The following is a 23,817-nucleotide window of genomic DNA, read 5'->3' on the forward strand; positions in this document are numbered from 1 at the left end:
TGACTCCTGAAGAGCTCCGTCAATGTCCCAGTTACAGGCACTGCAAACCTCCCTATCTTTTCTTATCCTTGAAAGTTTGTGATCTGTAATTTTTAATATAAATACACCACCCTATTTTTTATGTAACAGGGGTTAATTCCCATATTGCCCATGGCCCATATTGCCAGGTTTCAGGGATGCTTAGCTCCAGATGCTGATACTTAGTGCTGCTTTTAAAGAAACACATCTGCTCCATGCTCAGTATCTGAGGCTATCAACATAATCAGCTCATCAAAACAAGTGAAATTAGGAGTTGCAGTCACAACTGTTGATGTCAGTGTCTGAATCCCAAAGGCCACATAGCTCATAGGTGGGAAAGATCTGGGGCAGATGCACGCGGCTTTCCCAGCTGCCACCTTCCCGGAGCACACTCCTCTTTCTCATTCCAGAGCATTAGTGGGCTCGAGTGGAGTCGTGTTGCACTTTGCACTGGTGAAAGTACCCAATGCAATGGGTAAGAAAAAAGCAGGAGGACTCAGCTTCCTGGGACCTGGCCACCCAGAATGGCCCTCACAAAGCGTACAGAGCAGTGCCACCTGACATGGTAGAAAGGCACAGAGGTTTCTGTTGTGAATACTTTTATTGTGTGCTTACGATTTTAAATGTGAAAACAAAGGTAATGTTTTCAAAATACCTCCACTTTTATACATCACAGGGCATAGCATATATGCAAATTAGTCTTCTTAATGCTGCTCTCACAACTCATAACATTAAGTACATGGCTAGCACTGACTCTAACCTGACCATTAAGCTAATAAAAATGCCAGTGCTGAGTTTTCCTGCAGTGTATCCAGCTAACCAAAACTTTACATTGGGACAGGCTGGTGTTCAACAGGAAAACTTTACATCCTTAGTGAAGGGGGATTGAAAACTTCGAAAACCCCACCCTGCCTCTCCCCAGACTGTCAGTGTGCTAACACCACCCTTTTGGTCACAAATCACATACCAGCACAGGGGTCACTGTGAAGAAAGTTAACTCCACCCCAACCAGAGCCAGCCCACTGCAGGATTGCATCCTTTCCTTGGACAAATTTAGGCTCATGCAGGCCACACTGCACTGAACCTCTGCATAGGTGCTATAGGCAGGAGGCAAAGAAATAAGATTTTATGGATATGGAAAATATGAAGCCCAAGTCAGAGATGCAGAGAGTACCTAGAGCTCAACAGAGGGGCTCAGGCAGCAGCATAAGTACTATTCATATCTGTAATGTTACAATCTGGTGTTCATATCTGCCAAATTAATGAGATCAAACCATCTAATAATTTCATAGAAACAATACTCCCACAGGTTTTGGACACAAGCCCCCAGACTGCTTCACAGAGCACTCCTGTTTGGGATACAACTGCTTTAATTACACACAATTTATATTAGTGATGTCCTGAAGAAAACAGAAATCCATCAAATGAGTTAAATCCGGACTCCAGGTAAAGAGAACTGACATCAGAGGAAAAGATGATGCAGCTGAAAGAAGACAACAGGCTAAAATAAACAGCTGTGGGATGGTTTATGTGAAAGTTAGACACTATCCAGAGTCTTTGCATCCAATACAGGTAGAATACAGATGATTACATCGGTGGTATGGACACTGTGTTCAGAAATGCAAGCTAAATACGGCACAAGATAAAGCAGCAGATAAACCTGCTGTCAGATACAACAGAAAGTCTGTCTGTATTGGATTGAAAGGGTGGTTGGTGAGCAACGGCAGGAACCACAGAATCAGACTAGCAGTTTACCTGTGTAAACAGAAAGGTATATGATGGACTTATTGGTACAATTGCCTCATCTATTGTAGGATTCATTGAATCATTAGAATCATTAAGGTTGGAAAAGACCTCCAAAATCATCGAGTCCAACCTTTGACCATACTGCCTCCCTCTAAAGCCATTTTCTCCCTAGAGTTACAGCCTCTGCTGCTCATTGTACCAAGTACTTACACAGTTAAAAAATCTATTATAACTGTCTGACTTTCTTTGGAAGCAACATCAGTACATGTAGCTTTAAATTCAGTGAGCCCAAACTTAATCTCCATCTTCAGCTGCTGTTGCATTCCCAGACATCTCTCTGGCATTGGCACTATACAGGACCCAAGCTGTTCGATACCTTCCTCATCTACGTACTGAGCATCCTGTTTTTCTGTGCAATAGAAAACAAAGTGTGCATTTGTTTGATCTGCTTCTGTTGGATAGAAATCATACTGGGCAGCTTCGTTTATATTCACTGACTCCCCAATTCCCACCAATTTCTTGAACAGATCTGTGCAATAAGCATAGTCACCAATTTTTGAGACCCTCCGTTTAGAGACATCGTGAATAGCAGGATCAAATTCCTGACCTACTTTTAAACCATACGTCTTAGCACTGATTCTTGAGGTAACAAGGTGTGGATTGACTCCAAATAAAACAGCCCCTTTTGCAACGGCCGCTTGAGCCTCCACTGGACAAAGGACATGATACTTCTTGCTAAAGGCCTGACTGATCGCGTCTCTCAAAATGATGCTCGACGCAAAGCCCCCCACAAGCAAAATGTATTGGACCTTGGCCATCCCAGGTTTGTCAAGAATTTCCCTCAAAGTACAGATTATGTTTTTGATACTGTAGTCAAACAAGCTCTTCATTTTCTCGTATGTAATCATGACCATCCCATCACACCACACAGCTCCGTGTGCTTTTTCAAAGAATTGAGCGATGTCCTTCTTGCGTTCTGCCACTCTGATCAGGTTGTAGTAGCAATGTATGTAGACTGCCTCTCTGCTAGCAGAGCATTTCTGCAGACCGAAGTTGTACATCATATGTTGTAATTCAGTAGGGTGGCTCTTTACATATTCATCCCATACACCATCACTGAATATTTCCCTGAGGAAATACGTGAAGTTTTCATCCACTCTGTTGCCTCCCCATCCACCTCCAGTTGCCTTGTGTAACTCCTTCAGGTAATGGTTTTCTTGGATCTCATGTACCGTGATGTCTATTGTGCCACCTACACACACAAACATGAATGATTTTAGCTGTTTTCTTTAAAGTACATGAGGTCTGTAGCTTCCACTGAATATAATCTTACCTTCCTAACTCCTGGTTTGCAAAACGTGATTTTCTGCTGCTTTCTTTTCTCATTCTCACTCCTGCTGTTTCTTGTACTTCTCTAGATTTCTTAAATTTATGCACTTTTGTTTACAATCCTGGTCTCTCAAGGCTCCTACAGTCATTTCCAATAAGAGCTGGATGCTCTGACTTGCTCCCTGAACAAGCCAATCTCTTTCCTTGTCACAGACAGAGAACTGGCCTCCTCACATAGATAGTTTACTCCTGCTTTTTAATATGCATGCTCTGAGTAAAGATGAACAGTGGTGATAAGACTCTCAGGAACCTGTGGTCCTCTTGATGCCTTTTTAGTTAGTATTTGTTCATGATCACCAGACTGCTCTTAGCAGAAAAATCACATCACACCAAAAAATCTCACTCAAGAAACTAGAAAGAGTACTAAGAAGTACTTCATCAAACAGTTTAAATTATTTACTCTACGGTACCTGCTAGCTAATTTCTTTGGTCAGTTCACTGGGCACTAACTACACTTGCTCCTATGGAGGAGGCTGTGAGCTCAGGCTATACAACAGGACGTGGGTGTGTGCCAGGGGCTGATGCTGGATGTGGTGCAGGCTGATCTGGAGTGATGGCAGGAGCTCTTGTTGCAACTGTCTGGCCTGAAGTGCACTACAGCGTGAAACACAATCCTGTTCTTTCCTCCTATTTTTCTGCCTGCCTATGGGATCTCATTAAGTGAGAAGTAAAAATAAAAACCCCATGACAAGCACAAGCACAAGCACAAGCACAAGCACAAGCAGTGGAGCCCAAGCTCTGGGACTGCACTGCAGACCTTTGGGGACACTGTGAAACAGCCACGCTCCATGCCCAGCAAAGATGGTCCCTGTTAATCAGGGGAAATTTTACCTCCACAGTCAACAACAACATACTGGATCCCAGGGGAGTCTTCAAACTTCTTCTTGTCACTGCTGTCTGCCATAAACCCTTCCTGTGGAAGCTGTTTGCACCACAGCGATGCAGCCTCTGGCTCCAAGGCAATGATCAGATTTTTAGAGAGCATGCCAGAGATCATTCCTGCCTAAAATCACAAAAAAGAGGAGTCAGTTCAAGGAAAGGTGCTGAGATTACTGCTGCATGAACACCACCCGCTAGGGAGACTGTTCTCACATGGAGCCCATGCAGGGGTGGTGGTTCTTGCACCGCTGATCTCTGTGGGGCTCATTTCTACATGGTGGTGGGAGGATAGAGCAGAGCTGTTGTTACTGACACTTTGGGACATCCTCTCCCCTACCACCCTCAGCGTGGAAGATTTCCCCGGCGGAATGAAGTTTGAAATACAGGTTGTTTACCTGTTGAGGAGTTCCTTTGCCTCGATGGGCAAAGAAACCTCCAAAGATAATTTGAGGCAGTGGGATAACCCCTGCTTTTACCTCTTTTGCTGCCAAACGCATGAACTGCTTGGCAGCAGAGCTCCATATGGCTGGGACAGTAATGACCCAGGTGATCTCCTCCTCGTCATAGACGGTTTGGAAAGAGGCCTCTTTAATGGTGTCCAGGGCATGTTGCTTCAGGTAGCGCAGGCTTTCGGAAAAGACTGTCAGGGCAGGAAGCATCTTTCCATTGGTGGCTTCCAGCTCCATGCCAGTTGTGACATTCTACAGAAAAAGTCTCAGGGTCACACACTGCAATCTCTGTACAAGACCTGTCCCCTTCACATTGAGCACTGCACAACATTTGGCACAGAAGGACGTCGTACCCAAACCTGAGTAAACTCCAAGCACTGGCTTCAGTACTGTGGCTAACTGCAGCCCAGTTGACACAGGTCAGCTACCAAACACACCTGTGATTCAGCAGGTAAAATATCAATATGGTTGATAAGTTGGCTGTTTCTCCTAGGCCCAAGTTTGTAAAGATCCTGTAGATCCCTCTGAAGAGCCAGTGGGGAGTGATTCTGTAATGAAATTTCCCTTAACCGTTTGCTCCTCGGATGCAGAGAAATGGTTTGGAACTAAAACCTCTCTTCAGCCCCCCTCTGGAACTGAGTGAGAACCCACCACTCCAGAGCTGACACTGTGACAACCACATCATTCCTAGCTTCCTGGGGAGGAAAGTCTTCAAAGAGGCCTCACACCCATCATGGCATCCAGTTCAGCTCTCATTGCTTAGCACTGGCAGATGCCAAAGAGAGGACACAGAACTTCATCTGGGACTGGCCCTGTGCTCTGGTTTATTCTACACTTTGAGAGGCCCTGTGGGACTCTGGAGCACAGGTAGGGAGGCCCTATGATGCTTGGCTGAACAAGCAAACCCAGAAAAAGCTGTGAAACATTCTAGCACAGAGCCTTCAGAGAGAAATGATAGTCACTACATGCTTGAAAGACAGCTGTCCATCCTTAAAGTGGCTTCAACATAACATTTCAGGTGAGGGAGAGACAAGCTAGAGGGAAGTATACAACATGGGATGAGCTCTTAACACTGCTCATCTCCTTTGAATTACAGGAAACTTCACTTGTTCTGTGTTCCTCCCTGAGGACTGAGGCAGGAAGCCCCAGAGGGAGGCTAGTTTCTGTCAAGCTCTGTAACAGGGCAGCTTTTTGTTAGGAACATGTTCCCTCTTGGTGGAACCTCCAGGGCTGCAGGTGGATGGATGCCTGAAGGACGGTGTGACCTTGTGAGATGCCTGTGATGAAGCAGGTTTGCTGGCTGGACTTGTGGCCTCACGGGAGACCCACGCTAGAGCAGCTCATGAAGAACACAGCCTGTGGGAAGGCCCCATGCTGGGTGCCAAAAAGAACTGTTGTGGTTTCACCCCAGGTGGCAACCAAGCCCCGCACAGCTGCTTGCTCATTCCCCCACCAGCAGGACTGGGGAGAGAATTGGAAGGGGAGAAGCCAAAAAAGCAATGGGTTGAGATAAAGACAGTTTAATAGGCAAAGCAAAAGCCTCGTACATAAGCAAAGAAAAACAAAACACTTCTTCCCATGGAAAGGCAGGTGTTCAGCCATCTCCAGGAGAGAAAGCCCCATCACACATAACAGTGACATGGGAAGACAAACACCATCACTCCCAATATTCCCCCTCTCCTCCTTCTTCCCCACACTGAGCACGATGTCATATGGTCTGGAATATCCCTTTGGTCGGTTGGGGTCGCCTGTCCTGGCTGTGTCTCCTCCAGTCCTCCCATGCACCCCCACCTTCCTCCCCAGCCTGGCAGTACAAAAAGCAGAAAAGGCCTTGGCTCTGTGTAAGCCCTGCCCAGCAATAACAAAAACATCTCTATGTTATCAACCCTGTGTTCAGCACAAATGCAAAATACAGACCCATACTGTCCACCGTGAAGAAAATTAACTCTACCCCAGCCAAAACCAGCACACGTCTATTTGGCTTCACCCAGGTACGCAGTCAGTTTTGATTGTCTTTAAACAATTAAAAAACATCATAAAGGAAGGGTCCATGAAGCTTTCAGCAAATTACAAAAATAAATAATTTCTTCTTCCGTTCATAAAAATACTCCTTGATTTATGTTCATTCTTTCTGATCAGCCAATTTTACTCAGCCATCTTCATCAGTTCTCTAAACCCCACACCACAAATCAATTAATAGCTTTGACTCCCACAGCAGTAACTGTTTCACCTACTGTGTTGTACAGCTTCATCTTGAAGTTTTGGAAGAAGTACCAGCTCTCAGCTTTGCTGGAGGGCAGGCTCTTGTACTTCATCACAGCATCATAGCCAAAATTCTTGAACTCCTGCTGCTGGTTGAACAAGATGCACGTGGGTGTCTTTGGGGTCTTGAACCCGTGCTCTGTTCCCCAGTACACCTCGCGGATTTGGTCTGTACCTGAAGCAAGGGAAAAACAGTATCCGCTGTAGGATGTGCCAAAATCTATAGCAACAACAAAGACTGACTTGCTGGCCATGGCCAACTGCAGTGCAGAGGTGTGCAGCTCTGGCAGCTAGAGAGGAGTGAACAGGTGGGACTGGGATGAAACTGCAATGACTCATGCTCCAGGGTGAAGGTCCACCATTACGAAACTGAAATGATTGCTGCTCCAGGGTGAAGGTCCACCTCCACTGACTTTATAGGCTGGAGAGAGGTGTGGCACTCGACCTGTGCCTTTTCCTGTAAAGAGGAATTCTGGTTTTTACAGCAGCAAAGACCCTTTTTCAGGTTTCAGTAGCTTCCTGCGCTACCAGCAATACGGAGCGTCCCTGGTGCTGCCCACTCGTTTCAACAAACACCTGCTGCTGCTATAAAGGTATGGCTACACACCACTCTTCTGCCTACAGCAGAACAGAGGTGTCGGAAGAACAGTGTGACGATGCCGATCCCGGAATGATGACTACACAAGGCAGCAGGTATGTTAAACAGGAAATGTCTCTGGATAAACTTACCGAGTTTAACCTTAGTAGGTCTGAATATTTCTACAAGTTCCTTGGGGGGTTGTAATGAAAGACTGCAAACATTTCCTGACTGTGAAATATTTCAGTAAAAGCTCTGTTTTCTTCTTCCTAATCTTCCTACCCATCACAGGGATGGTTACTTTTCTCAAGTTCAGTTTAAGTTCAGCCCCAGAAGGTGAGGCAGATCTTAAATCAGTGTAAGAGGAAGACAAATTGGAAAGATCAGTATAAATAGTGTAACAAGATCCAGGACTTTGGCACTCAGACTCTGAGCTCATCAATTTTGCAGGAAAAGGCTGACTAAAATGCAAATTTTATACTGGATTGTTGAGCTTAAAGAACAAAAAACTTGTCTTTACTGAAAGACTGGAAATGAAGTGATTTAACTGGAAAGGAATCCCTTCAAGTAAACAAAACCAAAATGTGCTTCAGAGGGAGAGGGAGGGATGCTAAGAGAGAGGGGAAGGACAGTCCCTTGCATCAGCTATGCAGACTGGTATTGGCACAAACCAATGGTAAAGCCTTATTTTAAGGCTTTCTCTGACATCTGGTTGCAGGGAGGAGCTTGCTCTCTGCTCCATCTGCATCCGACCTGCAGGAGCACCTTAATCTGGGACTGTCTCTGCAATAATAGTTGGTATTTGGGATCCTCATTAGGAAACAAGACACAGAGCAGTTGTAGAAAAAAAAAATTACCTTGAGAACACAGAGCTTTGTACTTCTCTATTAAAAAACCCCCACACTCGTACATCGCAAATTTGGTTTTAGTCACGTGCATTTGCTGTTCCCCACACACTGCAGTTCTAGGTTGAGTTCATTTTTCAGGAGCTCTCCCTGTATCTTGCCCATTTCATCCAGACCTAATGATTACTCAAACCCTCCTATTTTTGGCAAACCCTGGCCTGTGGAGTCCTCTGAGCTGTATCAGGCATTATCCGTGAGAATGCTAGCTCACTTGTGCCAAATCTACATCAGTGGGCCCTGGAGCCTTTGTCCTATCTCTGATCCGTTTGCAAGCTTGGGTGTAATCATGAAACCTCTGCTCACAGGACTGTCTATTATAAGGGTCTTGTTTCAAGTATGTGTTCTTTTCTCCCTTAATTTTGAGAATTCCCTTTTCTTTTTTTCCTCAGACATATATTTGACAACTCATGGCAGCCACCAGCCCATGGAAAGCAGACTGCAACCCTGGAGGCCTTCTGTTATAGTCTGGAAAAAAGGATAACAAATGTGGAAAAATTTATAGAGTGAGTCCGGTGACCAGAAATGACTGTGTTTAGCATGGCCCCCGATGATCAACTGCAGCTGGTGCACACTAGGGCAGGTTGGACAGAAGATTACAAATAAGCCAGACACAAGGGCTCTGAGTTAGCAACAAATTTCATCCAGTCTATACTGGGAACCCGGAGCCAATTTACAGAAGCTGTTTGATCTGCACTATATTACATGCAGATCTCACAATTTGGGAATATTTTATTTGTACTATTGCTGTTGACTCACAGAATCGCAAACCACCCACCTGTCAAAGAATAGCCTTGAGAAGTTTTCATCTCTAGATTTTTTTTCCCTATGGGCTGATTAGAAATTGGAAGAAGGGCATTTTGTGAGACTTTAATACGTGCTTGCCTACTGACTTTAATGTGGTTTATTATTTCTTTCTTCCCTGATAGACGGACAGAAAAGAAGAACAGAGACTGGGCTCACTCTGTTAATACTCGACTACAACACCTGGAGAGTTGCAACGGGTAATACAATTCTTTATATTAAAAGTTTATATATGAGGGGAAAATCATAATAATCCTCACAACCACACCTCCATTTCTTCTGATGTAAATAGCTTCCACCTTAATTTGAGCATAAATCCTGTGGGGGGGCTTTCAGGGGAGATTGTTAAGCTACCCTGGAGTTTTTCCTGGATGCTCTGTGCTTTCCCACCCCGCAGTTTTCTTTCTGAAATTCAGACTATTCAGTAGGGGTGAGCCAGTTGTTGTGCCAGTGTCCAAGCACAAACAAAGATATTTCACAATAGAAATCTGTTTCAGAGCATTTCCTGGAAAGGCTGTCAGAAAAGACCTTCAAGAGGAAAATGAGAAGCTGAAAGGGGAGATCAAAAAGCTAGAGGCGAGGTAAGGTATTTATTCATATTTTGGAGGTGCTGTGTGTTTCTACACTGAAAAACCACACACTTCTTGCTTCCTCCAGTCCTTAGGGACTCTGTTTCTGACCAGACAGCCTGGACATCTTCTCCCCAGACTTTCAACCTGCCAGCATCTCTTTGTAATTGACTTCTGGAAGACAGTTTGAGTTGTTCTGCAAAGGGTAGGAGACATTCCCAGGTTGAACATATTAATTAAAGAAACCAGTCTACAGTGACATAGTCAAGATGCCATCCTGATCCGATTTCACTGTGATCATGCAAAACTCAGCTGAGGAAGCAGTATTTCCCACATGAAAGCTGTTTGTCAGCTACAGAATGTAGTTGAGAAGTGCATTGTAGAAAACATGGGATTCATGAAATAGATTGATAATATAGAATAGTTAGGCCTGTTCATTGTTTTATCCTGCCTTAGCTAAGTGCTTTTAATATCCTTTTTGCCCTAGAAATGCAGAGCTCTTGTCTAAAGCGATGGCCATGCACAAGCACTCTGAGGACATGAATGACCCTTCACGTTTGACTGCTGTGCTGCAGAGGTACGAGATGCTCCAGCTACATGAGTGGGAGAAAGTCAGGACCTCCACACCCCACCCTTGGACGTATGAACAAGGCAGTCACGTGATTAAGGTTTGTTCTTGTCCATTTTTTCAATCTGATTCTAATCAAATCAATATGGTATAGCCAGTACAGCAGCCTTTGGGTATTAGTATTTCTGCAGCGGACAGGGCTGGGGCCCAAGTCTGGATCTCTGATTTTCCAGCCCAGCAGGGCCTATGGAATGCTGCAGAGAGCAAATTGACAGTGATCTGCTTCCTCCTGCCTTTCAAATATCAGTTCAATATCACACCTGTGTTAAGCCCAAGTGGGGAAACAGTCCAGTTTTCTTATGGTTAATGCTTGAACTACTAGCTGAAAGACTTCATTTTGATGGCTGACTCACTGCTCTGATGCTGGGAGGAATCTGATGGAAAATACCAAAATGATACACCCTAAAGAGCGAAACTGAGATTAGACCATTATTAGCATTGATTGTGATGATAAGGCCCCACAGGTGCTGAAGAATGGGCTTCAACATGCAAGCAGCTCAATGAAACAGTTTGTTTTACAGGTATTGAAGACACATTTCAATCAATTAGTGGCCCTACAATTTACTCTAACATAGATGCATTTTCAGCACATGTTTTCCACATTACGCCTCGTTTCACTGTGATTGCTGCTGTAATCAGCTGTTGGTTTTGCACTGCAGAGGCTCTTTGATGCCTGTGAGGAAGATTTACAGCAGAGAACAGCTGACATATTTACAGTTCTTGGCATTCCACCTTCAAATGACACTATGACCAACAGCAAACAGGTATTTTATGTTTCTGTGTAAATGCACCTAAGCAGTGGGGTAAAAGGGCCATCTGCATTGGCCATTCATTTAGAACTTTGCTTCTGCTAAAGACGCTGCTCAAAATCTATCGACAATGGCACTGGGGATAACTCAGGAGTTGGGAGGGATGTGGATGTAGAACGCTAAGCTCCAGTAACCCTAAGTATGAGAGCAGCATAATAAATAAAACAGGTAAAACAGGTCTTTCTCTCTAAGAGGCGAGTTATTCCTATAAGAAGCAGGGAGTTGGACTTGATGATCCTTGTGGGACCATTTCAACTTGAGATATTATATGATTCTGTGTCCCATAATACACCGCTGGCTGAGGCACATATATGAGTGCCCTATGTTGCTTTTATGGGACCTTTCTTCAAATGTTGAAATGCGTGACTTCTCCACTGCTGACTGACACAGCCTGAGGAACAAAAATTCCCAGTTTTTGCCATATTACATGATAACAGGCTGCTTTGTGCTATGACTGTTTTGTAGGGGATCATGCGAGAAATAAGGAATCTCTTTGGGCAATCATGTTACCAAAACTACTCTGAGGTTTACAGAGAAATTGTTAAGGTGAGTAAAGATACAGCCCAGGAACAGAAGCAGTGGTTCAATTTTCTGTGCAGCTTGTTATTTAAAAAAAAAGGGAGGTCTCCCTTCTGCTTGAGGTTGTTTACCACTTATGGTGAGGTCCTTCCAGCCCATATACTCCCAAAAGATTTTCATAGGCATGGATAAATGTACATGTAACCTTGTACGGAAGGCACAGCAGGACAGGCAGGGCAGTGCCCCTACAAACAAAGGCACAGTCCTACTGGACCCCAGCAAGGCGCAAAGAGCAGGGCTAGTAGTGGTCATCAGGGTTACAGACCAGTGATCACCAGGCAGGTCAAGACTGAGCTGTGGAATTGGTCTGTGGGTCAGGCAGGGTCAGCAAGGCTGGGCACAGACATCCCAACATCACAGCTCAGGCAAGCACCCAGCCACCACTGAGCTCCTGGGCCAAGTGCTGGTGGGTCTATGGGTGAGGGTGAGGCTTCTCATAACTCCTTCCCACACCATCTTTTCTGCCACTTTGCCTGTTTGTGCAGGAGTTGAATCCAAGGTTATATGACCATGCTATATCAGAGTTGACCCTGAACACAAGCAGCCAAACCCCTGGGGAGCCAGGAGAAAGCTTGTGGATGCTGCTGATGTGCACAAAGCCCTGATACTTACTATCCAAATGGACTATTGCCTTAATGGGTTTTTTTATGGAAGATATATGACATATGTATATCACAGACATATGAAACTTCCAAAGACAAGCTTCGTTCTTTTGCAGCTTGCTGGGCCTTTCAAAAAGCTCGGCCTTATCAAGCTCCTTGCAGATCTTTCTATGAGGAAATAGAGACAGTTGCTGGATACTGGAATAATCCAAAAGCCAGGAATTAGTAAATAAAAGAACCTTTTAAGTACCCTGGGACCCCTGAATGTCCCACTCAAATGGTACCATCACCTTTGACAAGTGAAGTTCTTGACTGCTTAGTTCACGTGGAGTAACCGCACAGAAGGAGAGCAGGAAGGAAATGTAACTTTGTAACATCATAACATTACAAAGCTTTGAAAACTGTTATCACTTCATTTCCAGAAAGCTGGTGTTCATGCAGAAACTGCCATCCAAAGCCACTTCATACTGCAGTGCTGTCGGATTTATTGTTTGCTGCTTCTTCAGGACCCTCCTGTTAAAGCTGAGTGGAACACAGAGGGAAGATCGGCAGAGGATTTAGAGCACGTGGACAAGAAAGACGTGATGTACTGGAAAAAACCAGTATTTCTGTGGCCTATAATGAAACGTGGGGAACAAACCATTTTGAGAGGTGTAGTCTGGGATGAAAAGTAGCATGACTTCAGAGTCAGGCTACTCACTTATATGGCCATAAGAGGATGAAACAGCTGCTGTGCAATAGGATACTTTTCTTTCTCCCATGCACTACCTGCTTTTCAGAGCTAGTAAGTTAGACAACCCCAGCTTGGGACTCCTGGGATAAATGATTACTAACAAACATGTATTAGCAATTGAAGATATTTCCCTCAGCAGCATGCATACATTTTATGTAACATTTGTTCCTTGCTGTTTCCAAACAGCATTTGTGTGGAAAGAGGATTGTTTTTCCAGCCTACCTTACCTGCTCTTCACTAATGCTTATGACATTATCAGATAACAGTGGCACTTTCAACCACCCTATGGAGGTACTTGCATGCAGTAGGACCAACACTTTGCATGACCCACAACAGCAGTGCAATCCCCTGACCTCCCACGTGCCTACAGCAGGTGCAAAAACTGCAGGCTCATGTTTCCTGCTAGCAAATAAGCAGCGAGGATGAAGACAGCCTGTTGGGAAACAAGCATCCTTCTTGGGAAAAAGAGTACTTAGCTGAGAAAGAGATAAGATACCAAAAGACAAGGCTCACAAAGACTACAATGGACTTTCAGAAGACAGCAGTGCATTGGCACGTGTACCCAGACACAGACACAGAGGCTCACTCTTACATGCCAAAAGGCCACTTTTCTCCTCACAAATGCCACCTGCCTGTTAGTTCTCAGCTGCTTTCCCACATCTGTACAATTTACCACTCCCACAGCCCTTCTGCCACACACCTGCCACAGCTCTTGACCAAAGAGCTCTAAAGATTGTGTTTCATGGCATAAGGGTGATGCTATGAAGCAAATGCATGTTTGTGTGATTTTGTGTGAGACAATATTCTATGAGCAACTTGAAAATTACCAAATAAAAAAGACTTAAAATCCTGCTGTGTGCCTGCCGAGTCCTTTTCTCCAGTTCTTCTTTCAAGTCCAGCAGTTTCCTTCACTGCACAAACTCCCTGGGATTTTCTCAACAGGCCCCCGGGAAGAAAGGCAAATGTCTGTGCAGCTCTCTGCAAGCAAATTGCTCTGCTTCTCTCAGGAATTCAGTATCAGTAAGCATGTTGCAGTTTACTGACAGCATGAGCTGGGATGCAGGTATGTGCAAGAAAACTGGCTTTTAGAAAACCAGAGTATGATGAGAAACTGAGCTTTACTGGAAATATTTATTATGGAATCAAGCAGGTGAATTAAAATTAGATATGCACCATACTTCCTACAACTTTCACAAAAGAAAGAACCACCATAGTTAGTTTTTCATACCTTGTAAGGTGTTGCAGACTCAGATAAGCAGTGCATTAGTATTTCATCTTTTCCAGGTTTTAGAAGGTAAATGACAGGGAAGTTGTCCAGTACCAGCGAGCAGAAGTTTCAGCATGACCCTGAGCCAAATGCCACGTGATCACACAGGTATAATACTACACATATGTCAAGCTGTCTTGCTCTATTTGTTATCTGCTTAGAAAATTTTTGGTCTAATTTTTAAGACCCTGTGGTTCCCCGAGTCTGTCTGCTCCTATGCTGTGCATCAGTTTTATCTCATCACTTCTGCATCTCCTCATGTATGGCCCTTTCCTTTGATTTTTCTCCCCTTAACATAATTTTTGATAGGCTAAAATATTCAGGTTACAAAGCTTTATATTTCAAAGACTGATTTAAAAGTCTTCAGAAGGCTACAAGCACTGCTGCAACCTTTCCAGCAGGCTTCACATACACTTCCTAGTATCTCCTAACATCAGAAGCTGACCCTTTTGCTCCCTTTCTGTCACTGAAAACATTGGGAAAAATAAAACTCTTTAACACTGTAATTTACAAGACAACAGCCTTGCATAAGGTAACTCCTACTGCTTTCCTGCTTTCAGAAACTTCAGCAAGTTTAAAACTGAGAAACCACTGCATGTAAGTAAGTCTGTCTCAGTTATGACACTGAGAGCAACATGGGGAGTTTTTCCAGGAATGCTGACCTGTTATTAGGCACTTCAATTAAAACTCTTTAAAGAAAATATTTAAACTGGCATATTTTAAATTTGCAAAATTAGGAAAAGAGGTGTACAAGACAGAATAAATAAATGTAAACAACCACAGCAACTCTCCACCAAGGGGATTGTTTATTTTTACAATAAATGTGAGGGCCTCTATATGCTACACTGCATAAACTTAAAGAGTTTGAGCTGTTCCCTAGAAGGACTAAACAGATAAAACAACGTGAGATAGGTGGAAAAACAGAGGCACAAAGGCATACCTAAGCAGAGCAGGTGGCAGAACTGCAAAAAAAATCCACGTCCTTCTACTTCCAAACTGTCTCCTTACCTATAAGACCTTGTTTTCTGCAGATAGCACCAGCTCTAACCAAAGAAAACTGCTAAAAAATAGAAAATAGCTTAAATCAATCTCGTATTACATAAGGAACCTGCCAGCTGAAAGAGTAGACAGCAAAGAGATGTAAAACTGAAGATGTAGCACAGATACAGATGCAAATTCTTCTGAGCTCTGAAATGTTATTAAATTACTGCTCAAAAATATATTTTTTAAGCAACAACATTTGAACTGTGTTGTGCACATACAGTCTCTCAATTAATGCTGAAGTATTAGAAAGCCTCTGGAAGTAGAATTGTTCTGACTGTTGTGGTAATTCCCAAAATAGAGTAATTATGATTATCACAGCTGAATGAAAAATTCAGTTTATCTTGTATCTGTTAAAAAAGGCCATAGGAACTTTCCATACTCCAAAGATGTTATTAATTACTCTTACTGTAAGGTTCCAGTGATTTGGCCTTAGGTGGATAGGGTGCTCTCTGCCAGTGACATATTTTAGCAATGTATTAAACTTGGTCAGTGACCACAGGATATTTTCCAAAAGTAAAGTGGAATAAAGTAGATTAGACAAGAGGCGGAAGTGCAGAACAAAAGAATCTTTATAATAAAGGCAAAGTAAGTTGCAAACATCACAAGACTGTGCAGTTTTCATCCTGTAAAGTCCAATAATGGTGAGTAAAATTCTGATTTGTCACAGCCTCTGGGTTAAGTTTTTCTGCAGTGGAGGTTCTGTATTGGTGTTTTTAAGTTGCTTATCGCTGCTCTGAGGTTTTGCAGGTGGCACTTACCCCCACAGAGCAGCCTGGACGATGGTTTCCCTGACAAAACAAGTCTCATTTCCTGCAAAGTCACAAAAATTCTCCAATTCTTGTGTTTCCTGTATATTTATCTTGCCTTTCTGCTGGGTGCATTGGGGATGGCTCCTCTTAACATGTGCACCCTGAGCTATCCAACATAATAGTTTATATCTATGCAACTCATTAATTACATTTCCCAAAACACATACATAGATGTTAAATGTTCCTGCAAATTCTTTTACATATTTAAATAACTTTTCAGAACCTATTTACATTAGAGGAGGGCTCTCTTGAGGGTTTCTGGTGGTCTTTGGGGAACATTCCATTCCTCAAATTATCCTTTAATGGTCACAAACCTCCTAAAACCAGTTTATTCTCCTTGTATGCATTTCAGCTATGTGGTCTGGCCAAGATACACCTTCTTACCAGCATTGCTCAGGCCCAGTCTTTATTCTCAAGGCTATGATATCCACTTGCACACACTAATCATTGATATGGGTGAATACAGGATGACACAGTGTCTGTTAAAGGAATTCACAAGACTGAGCACTATTTATTACAGTTAAATATTTTCCTAACATCTGTACAGCGCCCAGCAGAATCCAACCGACCTGGGCTCTTAGGCTAAAACACCTTCTCCCTGTTCCATATGCTCAAACTGATCTCAAAGGAGCAACAATTTCCCCTTCCCTGTAAAAAGTGTCATTTGGCCTAGAGTGCAGTAGCCCCAAAACGGCCAACAAACTCTTTAGAGGGTTTTTAACCTCTCAGAGCAGACCAGGTACTACATCCATCAGCAACAAAACTCCACTGATTGCCACAAAGTGTCTCTGTGTGTGAAATTTCCCTATTGCCACACTATCACATCTCCTGGCACAAAGGGCATCTAGCCCGGGATCCAACACAGTGTTTTTTCCAAGTTATTGGTGTTTGAGTGTGAGATTTCCCCCAGGACAAATATCCAGTGCACCTGGGAATATTCACCAATATTCACTGCACTTGTGCAGTGAGTTAAGCCATGCATTTAGTGCGGGTTGTACTCCTTACACCACTCCAACCAGTAAAACAAGACGCAGGATTTGAGTATCAAAGGTCACAGCTAAGTCTAAGCACTTTGGAGTAATCAGTATAACACCATTGTTCTAGCAAGGTCACTGGGAGTAGGGATAATGGTTGTGGCTGCTGCTCTGTCCTGAGATAGCCTGAAGCCTCTGACAAGAATGTTCCTTAAGAACAGGTTGAATCACAGAGATATGTCCTGCCTTTCCCCAGGATAGGATGCAATCATGAAATAACCCAGAATTGTCTTCCCTTCTTTCTTCTGCCCTGTGTCATCATTGAGAGACTTGGAGAAATGCTACTGCCACTGCTGGAATGTTGTTTTCCCACAGCTTCTTTCACCCTGTACCTCCTCAGGGCAAGCAGACTCTCCCATGGCCTGAGAAGTGTGTGGTATGTCCCACCACCCACTCTCCAACACTCCCCTCTCTTTTCATTAGTCAACACAACCATGCAAAAACCTCCCCCTCACTTACTCTCATTTGCTATCCAAACCAAGCTAAAAGAGAGCTCTGACCTAGGCTTCGTTCAAATATCAGTGGAGATCCTAAGACCCTTTCCCTGCTCATGGATTCTTCATCCAGAAGAAGCGAGGCAAGTGTACCCATATGTTTACACCTTATACGTCACAGATGGATGGCAAACAATGTGAGTCGAGGTTTGCTCATCCCTGCCAGAGACATCTCCTGCAAGACAAGAGCTCTGTACAGATGAATTCCCATAGCCAAGCGGGCTAGACCACCTACCTGGTATCCAGAAAGGATTCCTCTGTGTTACACCACCATCCTACCAGTGATGCAGGATTAACCCTGGAGCTGAGGCACAATGGCTTTTTTTCAGCTCTGTAGAATGCAACTAGTTGCTGTTTCAGTGCTTAAGACTTTTGTGGGACACCTGTCTCTCTGCTCCCACCAACACCCTACTCAGACTTGTTTTGTGTTCTGCTCTCCCCACAGTGTGGAGAGGGAGAAAGAGGCTGTTCCCAACAGAATTTAAAATTGTCACTTGTATCCTGGTAGCAACATTGACTGAAAGAAAGATCAGCAGCATACTCAATGCTCCGCTTGTGTCACCCAACATCACATTTGTCTAGGAAAACAGTTTTTCTGGTATCCTCACTGAAGTGAGAGAGGTTAAGGTTAGATCTCATCACTAAGACACAGTACTGAAGAATGGCATAAAGAGTGCAGCAGGCTGTGGCCTCCCCCAGCTTTTGGGGTGCTCCTGAGAGCTCTCTCTTCAGGCCACAATATGGAATGCTAGTAAACTGCAAGGCCAGCTGGGATGGGTAAACAGGAAGTACCCTGTGTTTGGCTTCTCCTGCCTCTCCTGCACAAGTCTGACACAATTCTGACTGAGAATCTCTGATCCTGCTCCTTACCTCCTATGCTCTGCAGCAGCAACATCCCACAATTAAAGTGATTCTCTGTGCTTCTGGTGAGCTAATCCTACACTGCATTAGCTAAGTATTTTAGAAAACACACAGACAATATCTGAGGTCTCAACCTGGTGCATAGCTGGCCTCTATTGCTCCATAACTCAGAGCCCCAGTTTCTGGAGGATAGGACATCTTCCATCAGAGGATAAGTATGCCAGCAGTCATAAACCAAGATATCTCCTTAGCTGTTAACTGTGCTTTGACCTTTTCTATCTCTCTCTCACTTATTTCACACAAGCAGGAGCCTTTGGTCAGAGAATGGATAGACCAGTGAGCCAATGGATTTGTCTCTTATTACTCAGACTCTTTCTAACAGCTGCAAAGGACCAGGGTTCAAGGGTTCAGACACCTGGAGAGAGAAAATGTAAACAGATGCTTTGGCTCAGAGCAAGTCTCCTGCCCATTGCAAGAAAGCCATGGGACCAACATGCAGAAGACTCAGCTCTTGGAAAAAGGAGCAAGACAGTCTTGTGATTACCCAGTGGAGCCTGTTTAGATCACTAGAAGCACCTGGTCAGTACTGTTAATAGTGCCCTTAGGGTTTCATGTCTGTGTGTCTGTGTGTGTGTGTGTGTGTGTATGTAAAAAGGCAATTTGATGATAATGAAACCTACAGGTCCTGCAAGACAGATGTCCTCCCTTAGTTATCCCAGAGCACATACTTCATAGACACAACAAAAGCTCCGACCCCACCACTGTGCCTTCCTCTTGGAGGGATAAAGCCTGATCCCAGACACGGCACCCCTGTATTTTCCCAGATCTTGCAACAACACATAACTCATACTTGTGTTATAACACTGACTTCTCTTGTTTTTTGCTTTTTTGCTTTTTAAAGTACCTGGACCCTGGTTAAATGCATGGAGATATATCTCATGCTCATTTTCCAGAAGGGCACCTGAGCAGGTAAACAGCAGCTATTTTACAAAAAAGTTTCCTTAGAAATTCATTATTCCTCACAATAGACTACTATGAAATAGACTCCTATGAGAGTTAAGATCACTCAAATACTCATGCGAGTAATTTCGAATGAACAACTGGGCAACTGGAGCAACGCTGAGCTCTTTCATGGTTGAAGCTGGCATGTTTCAAGCAGTTTCATTTTCTACACAGGCTTGTCTTGGGTTACTGAAACCAAATTCTCATGAAACAGGATAACAGACTGGGAGACTGCTCACCCATGAGCAAGAGAAGTTAATAGATTCACATTTCTTTTCTTCTCCCCTTTGCCTTCCCCACCCAAATGCACATAAATCACAAGATAAAAATTTTTCACCCACAAATTGGGTGAAAAAAAATGTATAGTTCATCAGCTGTCACTATCTACTCTTTTAAAGGACTAAGAGAGCAAAAACATCAACAACATAATGTTGATGAACATATGCTATTTTATATCAGGGTTAGCTGTGCTTCAGAGCAAATATCTGGTATGAATTATCCGACAAATTTAACTGGCATTTGATAACACACGTCTACCAATTTATCTAGCTAGAATTAAGCAGTGCAGAAAATACACTAAATACATATACAAAACAGTGGTGCCATTCAAATTCCACATACATGGAAACCACTATACCACAAGCTTTTATTCCTGAGGCATTCTTTGATTTAGGATGCCCCTGACACACACAGGCAAAGCAAAGGCAACAGTAGTTTAGGAATGGCAGAGGACTAAAACTACTCTTTTCAGACTGGTTTGGATTACATTCTTGACCACATACTCTGAGGACAGCTGTGTGGGGCAGGGACCAATTTTTCTTAACATTTCTAACACCCTAAACAACTTATTGTTTAATTCCTGCTGTTCGCTTTCACTTCAGTTGTGAATCAAGGCTAGGCTTTCAATTCTGGAGTATAAGCTCATGACGGTCATGGAGTCTAATATTAATAAAAAATAGACTCCAAGTGTTCAAATATCAACCAAAATAATAGAAAGGTTTCTGGTTGGCAAGGGGACTCATACTTATCTAAAGGCAGGCAGCATGTATGGTTAGTGTACCTGAGCACACTTCTGTTCCAGGAAAAGAGGCTAGTCCTGTGTATTTTGCTAGTAGTTTAAACTTTTACCATAATAAGAATATCCCATTATATCTGAAAACGTTTTATTCCAATCTAAATCCCAAATGTGGTACTTTTTTGTTTTCTGTTCTTTTCAAAATTATTTATTTCCTATTAACAAACATGTTTCAATACATAATTAGCAGAGTAAGCCAAATCCCAAATCTCACTTTATTAACATAAACAAGAACTACAACTCAAACGGAACTCACATTAACTGAGATTCCTGGTATAACCTTCAAAAATGTTCAGGTCTCTGTGTCTTCCCTATGGAAAAAAAAAAGTCAAGAGATTGTTATTGTAATTATTAATACTCTACTTCATTGTACAAAACCTGACAGAGAAATTACCCTTACGGCAGCTAATTCCCCCTTGGGTTCAATAACAAAATTGTTTAATAATTTTCATCTAAAATATTTCTGTGTCAAGGTAACGATTATGGTAATAATGCAATCCAAGGGGAGTGTACTGCCTACATACTAAAGTTTTGACAGCTTTGTAATAATTATTAGAGAAGAATTAAATTCAGTAATTCAGTAACAGCTTAGATGGTTAGGATCTCTTCCAACTGATATCAGCTAGAAAAGTTATTTGGCTTCTGACACACCAGGCACATAGATTTCTGTCCTTTGAAGAGCAAGGACACACATTTAAATCTGCAGTCAGTCACTGTGACAGAGGGACTTTATGGGGACTGAGTAATGATGTGATCTCGCTCCACGGCAACTTATCTGACATTTTCTCTGGCCACGTCATTCTGCTTTTAGCTGCTTCATGTGCATCTATACAACTCAACAAAGGTAATACTTTAAATCAGATGCTATGTGATATACTATCCCAAGGTTAATATGATTAAGTCCTTTGCATAATTTCCTAATTAATATTTAAAAAAATATATTGGTTAGAGATGGGGAAATGGTCTCATCTGTTCTGACTCGCATGTTGTGGGGTCTCAGCTGACAATGGGGACATGCTCAAGGAACCCACCTCTGGAAAAGCAAGGGCAGGCCTGAAAGTTTCCCATCACATTTGGGCAAGAAGCCGTTTGTAGGGACCCCTGCGCTCAGGGAGATCTCTTTGCTGCTGCTTGCCCCTTCCCCCCTCTCCCAGCCTCAAGGAGGGAAGCAGAGGCCTAGGCCCTTTCCTGAGCAAATATTTGACTTCTCATTCACAGCTCAGAAAAGGACCCTGGAGGACGAACCTGTGAAACCTGAGCTGCAGCTTGTTGTGTCTCACAGGAAGAGTAAAACAAATTGGAAATTCAGGCAATGGGAGATCCTGAGGTTTAAAGTCTTCCTTTCCACAACAGCATGGCTCCTGCCCCCTAACCAGCCTCCCACAGAGACTTTAGCATGGGAAGGGCGTTGCTGAAGAGGGAAGGGAGCTTCACTGAATGTCTGAGCAGGCCTGGATTCTTCACCTGGACAGAAGATGACTCCAGGGATCACAGGTGGAAGGTGAAGGACCAGGCAGACAGAAGCAAAACGGACAGGAGGATGTGGTTCACCATGCAGCAGAGTGGAGGTATTGCCAAAGGGCATTGTGGCTGCACAAAGAGCACTGAGGTTGACGGAGTGTCTGGCAGAGACCCTCACTGGTGGTCCTTGCAGCTTGGAAACAGGATACGGGCTAGATGGAGCTCTAGTCTGGAACCTCTTGCGCTGTTCTTAGAGTTATAAAAATTTTCTCAAATGTTGCCTGTTAGTTTTGCAACAGCAAAACAAATGTGACACATCATACCCCCCACCACCTCAGTTTAATCAAGTACCTCAACAGCTGCAGAAAGGCAGCACAAAAAGGGCTAACAATTTGTGTACCTTAATTTGAGAGTAACGCAGTCATGTCCCACCCTGGAACCAGATCAAGCACCAGTGGACAACTGAGCAGGGACACGGTGTCACTGTTGGTATGACTTTAGGCTCACCAAGGCTTGAAACATTCCTGAAAGGAAATCAGTGCTGTGGGATCCTGAGCCTGTGTAACTGTGAGCAGATGCCTCAGCAGTGTCCATCTCCTTTGCGTTTGTCCTGGGCCCTCGCTGGTAGCTCCTGCTCTGCTGAAGTCCAGGAGTTTTCCCCGTGGATCTAGCACAGAGTACGCATGGGCTGCCAGCTCTGCAGCAACACGGTGGATGCTGCTGCATGCACGGCAACGCCTCGGAGTTACTACAGCTCAGGATGCTGTAGTGGGGAGATGGCAGGAAGGTAACAGGGAGGCTGTGGAGGGGTCACAAGTGAACCTCGTGACAGGTGCCAGGGATCAGACAGAGCTGCAGGTGGAAGCAAAACTGCATTTCAGAGAAGCATTTTCCAACGACAGGAAGAAACCCCCACGCTGCAGGCCCTGGGGGTTCGCTGTGCTTCAAAAGGGCAGAGGGAGGGAGGCTCAGCAGCACCAGGACCTGCAGTAAGACCCAGAGTCACAGTCCTGCATCCCTTGAAGGTCACCTCCGCCCAAGCTGCACAAGACAGCTTTTCCCTTTCACTGCTGTTTTCAGTCTTAGTCTGATTTTGAACAGTCTAATTCCTCCGTCAGAAGCACAGAAAAGGAATCACTTCCTGCAGACACATGAAATATTAGGAGTGGGTTGATGTATTTCTTAGCTTCGGGAAGGCCCTTAAGACAGCTCAGTGAACGCAGCAGGGGGAGACACTGGTTATTTTGATCTTTAGAGTAATTTGCCTTCCCGGTAACGACGTGCTACATGGCTGAGCAGGCAGCGTCCGGCCGCGGCACGGCGGGCGGACGGCACCCGGAGCGCGCCACGCCTAACGCCGAGCATTGCGGTGTGAAACAAGGAGAGCTCTGTCCTTGTGACGCGCGGCACAGGGGGTCGGGCAGATCACGGCACCCGGGCATCCCGCGAAGTAGGCGGGGCACCCGGGGGCGACCTGTACCCGCGCAAAAATTCCTCTCACATTGGCAGTGAGGACCCGGGCGTCACCCCGGGTCGTTATTTTCCTTACTCATAAGTTTAAGGCATAACAACTTGCTTTCCGCTCCGCCGGAAGAGGCCTGCGCGCTAGCTCTATAGGTCAGGGCGAGCGGCTCCCACGTTACTTCGTTATGAACAGTCCACTGGCGGTTTCCCTAGGTTCCCACCCCTCTCCTGTCCCTCCTGCGCCACGGAGCTGCTGCCGCGGGCAGAATCGCACCGGGATGTACCCAAACCGTATGCAAATGAGCCACCCGGGCGCCGCGAGGGCTTGTGGGCGCTCCGCGTCTCACGGGGCGGGGCCGA

The 23,817-nt window shown here is 44.3% G+C and overlaps 2 protein-coding genes and 1 non-coding gene across 4 annotated transcripts; 1 reads left to right on the forward strand and 2 right to left on the reverse strand.

Moving 5' to 3' along the window:
- Window positions 1-474: 474 nt before the first annotated feature.
- LOC126645172 (heat shock 70 kDa protein 12B-like) lies at window positions 475-23,553 on the reverse strand. 2 transcript variants are annotated; one of them, XM_050325294.1, is made up of 6 exons: window positions 22,394-23,553; window positions 20,789-20,843; window positions 6,716-6,918; window positions 4,509-4,733; window positions 3,985-4,156; window positions 475-3,016 (listed from the first exon to the last, which is right to left on the reverse strand). In XM_050325294.1, exons 3-6 carry the CDS (start codon window positions 6,794-6,796, stop codon window positions 1,971-1,973), a joined length of 1,524 nt encoding a protein of 507 aa, XP_050181251.1. In that variant the 5' UTR covers window positions 6,797-6,918; window positions 20,789-20,843; window positions 22,394-23,553; the 3' UTR covers window positions 475-1,970. The 2 variants fall into 2 exon arrangements, with proteins under 2 accessions (XP_050181251.1, XP_050181250.1); XM_050325293.1 differs by lacking the exons at window positions 20,789-20,843; window positions 22,394-23,553 and having other exon boundaries at window positions 6,716-7,307.
- LOC126645181 (uncharacterized) lies at window positions 7,148-13,797 on the forward strand. The gene is made up of 8 exons (XM_050325307.1): window positions 7,148-7,436; window positions 8,615-8,728; window positions 9,152-9,226; window positions 9,524-9,607; window positions 10,083-10,263; window positions 10,883-10,987; window positions 11,498-11,578; window positions 12,636-13,797. Exons 1-8 carry the CDS (start codon window positions 7,339-7,341, stop codon window positions 12,885-12,887), a joined length of 990 nt encoding a protein of 329 aa, XP_050181264.1. The 5' UTR covers window positions 7,148-7,338; the 3' UTR covers window positions 12,888-13,797.
- On the reverse strand, window positions 23,411-23,559 carry LOC126645295 (U12 minor spliceosomal RNA). Its single transcript, XR_007630109.1, has one exon. It is a non-coding gene; the product is annotated as a U12 minor spliceosomal RNA (small nuclear RNA).
- Window positions 23,560-23,817: the final 258 nt, after the last annotated feature.

This window comes from Myiozetetes cayanensis, unplaced genomic scaffold, assembly GCF_022539395.1.
Source record: "Myiozetetes cayanensis isolate MyiCay16 unplaced genomic scaffold, myiCay2020 scf3, whole genome shotgun sequence".
NCBI lineage: Eukaryota > Metazoa > Chordata > Aves > Passeriformes > Tyrannidae > Myiozetetes > Myiozetetes cayanensis.

Excerpts from the sequence above, each read along its gene's own strand:
- LOC126645172 (XM_050325293.1), bottom strand. The coding sequence starts at position 6,997 with ATGGCCAGCAAGTCAGTCTTTGTTGTTGCTATAGATTTTGGCACATCC. Across the intron at positions 4,734-6,715 it reads AGATGAAGCTGTACAACACA|AATGTCACAACTGGCATGGA; the intron begins GTAGGTGAAACA and ends CTTTTTCTGTAG. Across the intron at positions 4,157-4,508 it reads TGCGTTTGGCAGCAAAAGAG|GCAGGAATGATCTCTGGCAT; the intron begins GTAAAAGCAGGG and ends TTGTGATTTTAG.
- LOC126645181 (XM_050325307.1), top strand. The coding sequence starts at position 7,339 with ATGGCTACACACCACTCTTCTGCCTACAGCAGAACAGAGGTGTCGGAA. Across the intron at positions 8,729-9,151 it reads AATGTGGAAAAATTTATAGA|ACGGACAGAAAAGAAGAACA; the intron begins GTGAGTCCGGTG and ends CTTCCCTGATAG. Across the intron at positions 9,227-9,523 it reads CACCTGGAGAGTTGCAACGG|AGCATTTCCTGGAAAGGCTG; the intron begins GTAATACAATTC and ends AATCTGTTTCAG.